The sequence below is a fragment of the Triticum aestivum genome, chromosome 1B (genome assembly GCF_018294505.1).
Source record: "Triticum aestivum cultivar Chinese Spring chromosome 1B, IWGSC CS RefSeq v2.1, whole genome shotgun sequence".
Taxonomy (NCBI): Eukaryota; Viridiplantae; Streptophyta; class Magnoliopsida; order Poales; family Poaceae; genus Triticum; species Triticum aestivum.
Window position 1 is genome coordinate 686,879,952 of NC_057795.1, and position 9,422 is coordinate 686,889,373.

Below are 9,422 nucleotides of genomic sequence, written 5' to 3' on the forward strand. Positions count from 1 at the left end.
CCACCCCAGCGACAATTATTTCGGAACGGAGGGAGTACCTCGAGGCCGCATGTGATTTTAAATCATTTAATTTGTTTTCCCAGTCCGGAGAAGAAGAAGCATAGTCTTCCCCCAAGAAAAGAAAGGAAAGAAAAACATAGTTTTCCCACCGCTGATAGTACGTGCCCAGCCAGTAATGCGTAGCCCGGGTAGACTAGCTACCTCCCGTCATCTCCCGGCGATACGGCGCCTGGGCCATTTCGACTGGGCGCCAGAATCCGGCTCCGACTTGTTAATGGCTTCATTGCACCGCCGCCGAAGAGGAGCCGGAGTCGGAGTAGGCACGTCCTATATAAGTTACAACAACCACACACCTAACGCTTTCCCTACGAATACACATCGCGTCTGGACGACTCTGCTGATCGCCAAGCCTAGCTGCGCCTGCGATCTGGTGCAGAGAAGAGATTTTTTTTCTCGAATATGCACAAGTGTGCATATCATATATTAAAGAAGAAGGGCAAAAGAAAAGCCTCCACCATTAGTTACATGAGTTACAAAATACTTCACTCCTCACGCCTAGCCCACCTCGCTGACCTACTAAGGGTGTTACATCCCCTTTTAGTAGGCCAGCCGACACCCAGATTTGACCCTCTAGTCTAATTCTACCAAGAAGCGCCTCACATGACGGCCTCGCTCCATCGAAGACAATTGCATTCCTATGTTTCCAAAGCTCCCACAAGGTCAGCCCAATGATGGTTCGCAAATCTTTAGTACTGCCTTTGTTGGTCCCAGACTTATGACACAACCATGACGTTAGAGAGTCGTGCTCCGAAGGCACCCACTCCGGCTTTCCCAAGGCCTGACAGATCTCCGCCCATACCACCCTGGCAAAAACACATGTAAGCAAGATGTGATTGATCGACTCCTCCTCCTGGTCACAAAGGGGCATGCATCTTGGTGCGGTAGCCCTCGCCTTGCCAGACGATCCGACGTCCAACATCTATTTCGCAGGGCAAGCCATGTGAAGAACTTGCATTGTGAGGGCGCCCTCGATTTCCAAATGAGATCCGCTGCTGGTGCCACTTCTCTCGCCCAAAATTTTGCCGCATAGGCCGACCGAACCGTAAACTGCCTAGAATCCTCCCAAGACCACGAGAACTCGTCTTGCACTCCTGCCGTAGGCTCCCAAGTGACCACTTCATTCCAAAGCGAGAGGAACTCCTGCAAAGCCTCCATAGCTAGGTTCGGACCCACATCTTGGGCCCAAGCTCCATCCGCCATGGCCTCTCCAACCGTCCGCTTGGAGCGAACCCGCACCGGGATCATGCTGTATATCAAAGGAGCGACCTCCTGGGCCCTTCGACCATTCAACCAGCGATCCTCCTAGAACAATGCCAAATGACCATCCCATGCGGTACATCGTGTAGCTGCTTTGAAGAGTAGCAGGGATTCTTTGGGGACCTTGATGTTAAACTCCTCCCAAGGCCTGGTATTGTCCGTCCTCTTAAGCCATGGCCACCTCGCTTGCATTGCCACGTTCAACCAGCGCAAGTTGGGTAGGCCAAGACCACCAACCCACTTCGGGGTGCATACTGTCTCCCATGCGACCGCACAGTTTCCACCATTCGCCTCCTTCCTTCTACACCACAGAAAACCCCTACAGATCTTGTTCATAGCTGCGATTGTCTTCATGGGCAGATCTAAGGCCATCATCGCATGCAAAGGCATGGCGCAGAGCACGGATTGCACCAAGGTCAGCCTCCCACTCTTCGGCATCAAGCCCGCTTTCCACCTGGGCAGCTTGTTGGCCATCTGGTCAACGAGGTATTGCAGTTGGGCCGGGGTTTGCTTCCGAAGTGACAAGGGTAGTCCAAGGTATTTGATAGGAAACGATCCCAAAGGGCACCCTAGCATCATGCATACCATGTTCATTTCCTCCTCGGTGCATCTAATTGGCAGAGCGGCTGATTTGTGCATGTTGATCCGTAAACCTGACGCTTCTCCAAAGACTTCAAAGATGCACTGGCAAACTACAAGATCCATCGGCAAGGGCTTCACAAAAAGTGCCACATCGTCCGCAAAAATGGACAATCTCTTCCTCATACCCGTCTGTGCTAGAGGCGCAAGGACTCGCCTGTCCACGGCAAGCTCAAACAGTCGCTGCAGGGGCTCCATCGTTAGGATGCATAACATGGGCGAGATGGGATGGCCTTGCCGCAAACCCTTGCAGTTGAAAATTATATCGCCGGGCTCCCCATTGACCATGATCTTGGTAGATGAAGTAGCAAGGATGCCACAAATTCATGATCGCCACCGCGGCCCGAAGCTCAAGTGTTGCATAATCTCAAGGAGGAAAGACCACCTCACCGAATCAAAGGCCTTTGATATATCAAGCTTTAGCAGGACCGAAGGGTTTCTTAGCGCGTTAAGACGACGAGCCGTGCACTGCACCAACATAAAGTTGTCATGCAAGGATTTTCCTTTCACAAAAGCACTCTGATGGTTGCCAACTAACCTTGGTAAGTCCACCACAAGCCTACACGCCAGTACTTTTTCAAAGATTTTTATGGCCCCATGCACCAGGTTGATAGGCCTAAAATCACTAACATCCAAGGCTCCCTCCTTCTTTGGTAGTAATGTGACAAGGGTTTTATTGATAGCCGTCATGCCCCTCACGTCCCCGTTGTAGAAGCAACACAGGGCAGCCATGAAGTCAGCCTTAATGATGCTCCAACAAGTAGCATAAAACCTGCCTGTGAACCCATCCGGCCCCGGGGCCTTGTCCGGGGGCATAGCCTTGATTACTCCTTCCACTTCTTCCATGGTGAACGGCTGCTCTAGGTGTGAGAGGTCAAGCGTTGGCAGATTTAAGGCAGCCAAATTGATGGTGTGCTCCCTCGGGGTCAACGTACCGAAAGCCGCATCATAATAAGCATCCACTGCCGAAGCCACCTCCTCCTGCCCCGTGTAGATTTGGCCATTATATCGAACAGACCTAATGAAGTTCTTACGCTGCCTGTGACTAGCTTGTTGGTGAAAAAGCCTTGTGTTTCCATCCCCTTCTCGGAGCTGCAAAAGCCGAGATCTCTGTCTAGCAATGGTTCTCTCAAGGCAACATAATCCCAGCAGCTTCTTCTTCAAACAGCCCCTCAACTTCCTTTCACTGTCAGATAGGGTTCTCCATTCCATAGCAATATCCAGCCGCTTGATCACCTTCATAGCAATGGCTATTTGAAGCTTAACATTTCCTATCCATCGATCACTCCACCTTTGGAGGCTCACGGCAGTAGCTCTGAGCTTATTTTGGAGTGTTAGATACACATTGGATGCAGCCGGGGTCGATGTCCACGCCATATTGACCACCTCCATAAAGCCCTCAAACTTACACCAGAAGGCCTCAAAACGAAATCTCTTCCTCGTGGAGATGTCCACATTCAGGTCAAGCATCAACGGACAGTGGTCAGAGACCGCTGTACCAAGCGCCGAGAGAAAGCAAGTGGGGTACACCTCGTCCCACTCGTTCGAAACAAAAATATGATCAATCTTCTCCAAGGTCGCATTCCTCCTATCGTTAGACCACGTGTAACGTCTACCATTAAGGTATAGCTCCTTAAGTTCAAGCCTGTTTAGTCGAGCACGGAACCTCGCAAGCATCCGCCTATTCACTAGAGCATTGCTCTTATCTTCCTTCTTCGCGATGAGGTTGAAATCCCCAGCGACAAGCCAAGGCCCAGCGTGCAGGTCATGTATGTCCACCAGGTCTTGTAAGAATTCCACTTTGTCACACTCCTCCTGCGGCCCGTAGACACAAGTGAGCCACCACGGTTGCTCATCCTCCGGGCATTTCACGAGTGCCGTAACCGTATGGTTCGTGAAATGGGGGTTTGATAGTTGGGCGACAGTAGCATCCCAAGCTATCAGGATACCCCCACGCGTTCCTAGAGCTGGCAAGTAAAAGAACTTATCAAATTTATTTCCGAGGCACTGTCGTACAATGATGTCCGAGACATGTTGCAACTTTGTTTCTTGAAGGCACACAATGGCCGGGCTAGCTGCGTTCACCACCTGGAAGACCACACTACGCCTAGCAGGCGCGTTGAGGCCCCTAACATTCCACACTATCATCTTGAGGGGATTAGTATTCATCGTCATAGTCAAAGCCTACCATAGCCACCCAACCAACTCCTACACATGGAGTGGCTCAACCGGTGCCTCCCAACCAAAGAGAGCCAACACCGCCGCGATATGAGCGTCAGAGAGAGGCCGCGAGAAGAGGTCAACGTACATCCGGAGGGCCTCGTCCGAAATGACCTCCCCCTCGTGCGCAAGGCACAACTTACGGATCCGCACTTGCTGCGGTTTTGTAGCTCCGTTCTTAGCAATTCTTGCACTCCTTCTTGGGTAGTATCAAGCTTCCTCTTCTTCCTCGGGTTCCGCGCCTTTGCCGCTCTAATGCGCTCCGCCGGCAGCGGGAGCACCGGTGCAATGGACATGCACATCTGCTCCCTACGCTCATCCACGCAGACATGTAGGGCATCCCTTACCCCAGGCGCGGGAGTAAGGCTCCGCACCCGGCTGCGCAGCGGCGCCCACGTCGTCTGAATCAACATGCATGGCTCCTCCCATATGAGAGTCCAATCCCCCATCGCGAGTAACAAGCTGCATGGCATCCCCGGCGCCCGAATCCACCTCCGCATCCTGTGCGCCAATCAGCATGGCATCGCCCATTCGCGGGTCCACCGCCTCCTTCAGAGCAGCCGCAGTGTGCATGGTTGCCCCCACGTCCAGTTCAGCCTCGTCACGTGGCCTGCATGATGCATGGGTGCAACTCGCCTCTGATAGGCTGATCTGGAAAGTGTCCCAAGCCTCCACCAACTCGAACCCCACCTTGTCGCTCAGGGACAGCTAGCATATGGAGGTGTCCAGAGAACAACCCAACTCCTGTTCCAACAAAAGTGTCTGGGCATGCAGCAGGATCACCCGATACGACCCAACTTGGACCGACGCGCCAGGAGGCAGCGGATCCGATGTGCACACGCCCTCGGGCCTCTCATTTTGTCGCCATCGTACCAACTGTACCGAGGGTGGGGAGCCAATGGGTGCAGCGCTCACCGCCTGCCCCCCGGGCACAAGGCCCCATCATCCGCACCCTGCGCGGCCACGACAGCCGGGCCCGCAGGTGTATCTTCGGCAGGCCCCGCGATTGGCCGCCCTGCCATGGGAGACAAGCCCGGGCCCCCAGCAGAGAAGAGATGGCGAAGCGCAAGTAGATGAGCTCCAAGATGGCGTCCCGGAAGCATGAAGCCGGCGCCGAAGCTGGACACCACCTTCTGCTGCCCCTTCTGCAACCACCCCGACAGCGTGGCCTGCACCATCGACCTCAAGCTCTTGGTCGCCACCGCCGTCTGCGAGGAGGCCTACCACACCACACCACGGCGCACTACCTCACCGAGCCCGTCGTCCGTCGACATCTACCACGACTGGATCGACGCCTGCGAGCAGGCCAACCAAGGCATCGAACTCCAAGCCCAGGACTACCACAAACGGCAGCGGCGAGTAGGCAGCGACGACGACGACGAGAGCGATGCCTGATCGATCGATCGATCGTGTCCTTATCTTGAGTAGTTTGATGTTTGATCGTGTCTCTCGAGTTTCCGCATCTAGTCCTCCTCTACCTCTGTTGCTGCGTACTGTGTAGCTCATGAGTTCTGAACATCAGCCAATATTGTCCAAGGCCTTGTACTGAATCTGTGACTGCTTTCGTTGTTGCAGTGGTACCTTCTTTTCCTTTACAAAATCAAAAGAAGAAAAAAAAGAGTACCTTGTTGTCTCTAGAAAAAATAAAGTTCGCACCGTTCAAGAACACAAGGGCGAAGCAGACAGGTTCCTCCTGTCAGGAGAATGAATCAATTTCAGTTAGCAGACTCACAAGAGTTGCTGGGGTTTTCCTAAACCTATATCTCAATGCAAATTGTATTTCTGAATCTCATGTCCGAGGCGGCCACACTTCTGAAGAGGTGGAGTCCTGCTCTTATCTTTCTCTACGCTGCATTGACATCCGAGTACCGCAACTCGGCGTGGGCTGAATTAGACCAGACAGTGAAAGAGTAAGGAATCATATCTATCACAGGCAATCTTTGGAGAAGAGCTATATATAACTTAAATATCATATCATCACAGTATTGGATAATTGACCAACAAGACAGCTTATGTACAAAACCTGGAAAACAACCTGAATTTGGTTTCGTATCATCAAAACAACCTAAGTCAGCCAGAAATCTGTGTCTTCTCTTTAAGGCTGAGAACACATATCGTGACTGAGTTCCAAAGTTTCTCCTAGCAGCAAATAGTAACAAATGGGAAAATTTAATTATCTGCACCAGTCGTATGAAACCAAAAATTCCTGTATCAAGGTTTTCTCCCCCAACAACCAGTTTAGCTTCAGATCACCTTCTAGCATCTGTACAACAGGCATAATGCAAATACCAACTACTCCCTCCGTTCCAAAATAGATGACTCAAGTTTGTACTAATTTTATACTAAAGTTAATACAAAGTTGAGTCACCTATTTAGGAACGGAGGAATACTTCTATTCAACTCCTTCTACTTATATCTGATACAGACAACAGTCCAGACAATTCCCAACTCCTAACTGAAGATTAGCAGCAGTTGCAGAATACAACAGTTTCCGTAAACTGCTAACTGAAGATTAGCAGCAGATACAGAATACAAAAGTTTCAGTAAACTCCTAACTGAAGATTAGCATTGTCTTCCACCACAAGCTGATCAGTGCTCCATTAAAATAAATCCCAAAAGATCATGTCAATGCAGCAAATAATACCTACCACTACCAGTACATATCTTGCAAAATTCATTTTCTGCTGAATGACTGAAACTTGAAACGGCAGCGCTGGCATCTAAGGGAAACAAATGCTGCCATCTTAGAGAAATGCACTCGGCAATGCTCAAGTAGCAGCCACAATAAGAACACAATCATTTCTTCACACAGGTTCTGAAATTTAGAACCACATGGGACAGGTTCCTCCTATCTGGCGAATGAATCAAGTTTATCTAGGCTAGCAGACACTTCCTAGACCTGTATCTCAATGAAAAGTGCAGTTCTGAATTCTCATGTCATAGTGTCCTAGGAGGCGACACTTCTGAAGAGGTGGATGGTCGACGGTCAGGAGTCCAGCTCTTATATTTCTCTACTCTGCATTGACATTCGGGTACCGCAGGTCTGCATGGGCTGAATTAGAACATGAAATGAGGAAGTTAGGCATCATGTCAGTGCAACAGTTTGAGAAGATCAATAGCTTAAATATCACTGTTTTGCAGAATTGATGAAGACAGCTCATGCACAAAAGCCTGAGAAACAATATAATGTGCAAAAACCTGAAAGACAACTTTCATGAAATACTGCAGGATTAACCTGAATTTGGTTCACATAATTTATAGTATGCTAAATCCAACAGAATTTACAGTACAAGTAACTTGACTGAGTTGGATATCAAAGTTCCAAATTTTCTACAGGTGACAAATAGTGCCGAATGGGAAAACTGACTTGTCTGTATCAGGGACAGTACGATGAAACCAATAATTTCTGTGTTAGGGTTTAATTAATGTGAATATGTTATGATTTTATCCACAAGCAAACTGGATTCAGATACCTTGTAGCATCTTTGCAGCAGGCATAATGCAAACACCAGCTGTTTCCGTTTAACTCCGTCTACTTGTGTCTAATACTACAACAGTCCACACAACTCCCAAGTCGTAACTGAAGATTAGCAGCAGTTCATACTAGTAAACTGTTCTTCAGACAGTTTCATACTAGTAAACTGTTCTTCAGTCAATGCAGCAAAGAGGAAGTTGGCAATGGCGCGTCTCACCTGGCGTCCCCGCCATGAAGACGATGATGTCGAGGGTCTGTCTGCTGCGGGGCAGGTCGATGACCAGTGGGGTAGGCCGCCCGTGCATACCCGCTCGGACGCACATGACGAGGTTGGAGACGTCCATGGCGACACCCAGCCGGCTGGCCAGCTTCTTCCTCAGGTGGTACGCGGACCTGCCCCTGAATACGAGTGAGGCCCAGGGGAAGCTGGCGTTGGACTCGTCGGCGCCTGCCTGCTCGACCTGGATCACCCGCCACGGCAATATGAAGCTCAGGCTTCTGGGGAGGCGGAGCTGCAGATGCAGTTGAGTCCCAAAGAACCATCAAATACGAAGCAGAGTTGTACTGCTCTGAATCTTCCTCGAGAATTGCAAAAGAATTGCAAGACGCCTATAATTGCAAATCCAAGAGAACCCAATTCTGGAAGATTCAAGAAGCGGGTATGGCGCAGATTTGGCAGGAATCTGCAATCCCCGCGGTTGAATCCGGACGCAAACTAACGACACCCAAGAACCCAATTCGCTAAGCAGTTCGACAAGTACGAAGCAGCGGGCATGGCGGACTCACCCCAGTCGGAGCTGCAAGGCGAGGCGTGTCCTCCCTGGAGGGGATGCGCTCCACGACCCAATGCATCATCGTGCCGGCGCTGTCGGAGTCGTCGACGCTGAGGCTGAGGTACCTCCCGTTGGCGCGGAGGCGGCGGCCGCCGACGTGGCGGAGCAGGATATTATTGTCCCCCGAGCCGATCCCGGCGGCCTGCCACCTGATGGCCTCCTCCTCCCACGGCCCGTAGTCGCACTGCTCGACGCGGCTCTCAATGTGGCCTCGCAGCGCCGGCGCGTCCGTGGCGCCGAGGTAGCGGCCGTAGGCGGCGCTGTGGAGGAGCAAGTACTGGGCACCGCCATCTCCCTGGTACATGTGCACCGCCCAAGCCGCGTTCATCGACGCGCGGCGCCGGCTCAGGGAGACGCCAAGCCCGTCGTCGTCGGCGTGCAGGTACGTGCCGCGCTCGCGGCTCCGCAGCCGCACGTGGTGGCCGTCCTCGAACTGCTCCATCGGTCGCCAGTGACGCTGGAGAGCAGAGGCGCGCGGTGGAGAGAGAAACCGAGCGGGGAAGGAGGAGAGGCGGGGATGGTGGTTTCTTGGCGCTCCGGCGACGGGGAGAAGAGGAGGAGAGAAGGCTGTTGGTTGGGACGGTTACGTTCGGGCGCCAAGGCGGGGTATTTCAAGGTGCCTGGCGCGTCGCCGTGCTCGTGTAGTGGGCTTGCGGCCCCAGCCCACACTCCTGTCCTGTGCGCAGCCTCCTTCCGAAGAGCCCACATGACTTGTTTCCTTTTGCCCTGATTCCTCAACACATCCGCGCCGCAAAATCCCTATTCCAGGCTCAACGCCAACGTCAAACATGAAGAGCAGGAGAAGCCACACCTAACACACTACAATCAAGACAACTGAAGAGGACCGGAGCCGCGCCGCCAAGAGAAACCACCGTGCCACGAGAACCCGAACACACCGAGTCTTCTCCGACCGAGCCACCTCCGGAGAGGGCCGACTC

The 9,422-nt window shown here is 52.0% G+C and overlaps 1 protein-coding gene across 1 annotated transcript; it reads right to left on the reverse strand.

Annotated features, from left to right (window-relative positions):
* Positions 1 to 6,897: 6,897 nt before the first annotated feature.
* LOC123101125 (uncharacterized) lies at positions 6,898 to 9,051 on the reverse strand. The gene is made up of 3 exons (XM_044522729.1): positions 8,438 to 9,051; positions 7,869 to 8,163; positions 6,898 to 7,228 (listed from the first exon to the last, which is right to left on the reverse strand). The coding sequence occupies exons 1-3, from the start codon at positions 8,924 to 8,926 to the stop codon at positions 7,188 to 7,190; spliced, it is 825 nt and encodes a 274-aa protein (XP_044378664.1). The 5' UTR covers positions 8,927 to 9,051; the 3' UTR covers positions 6,898 to 7,187.
* Positions 9,052 to 9,422: the final 371 nt, after the last annotated feature.

Excerpts from the sequence above, each read along its gene's own strand:
- LOC123101125 (XM_044522729.1), bottom strand. The coding sequence starts at position 8,926 with ATGGAGCAGTTCGAGGACGGCCACCACGTGCGGCTGCGGAGCCGCGAG. Across the intron at positions 8,164-8,437 it reads GCCTTGCAGCTCCGACTGGG|CTCCGCCTCCCCAGAAGCCT; the intron begins GTGAGTCCGCCA and ends CTGCATCTGCAG. Across the intron at positions 7,229-7,868 it reads CTTCATGGCGGGGACGCCAG|CCCATGCAGACCTGCGGTAC; the intron begins GTGAGACGCGCC and ends GTTCTAATTCAG.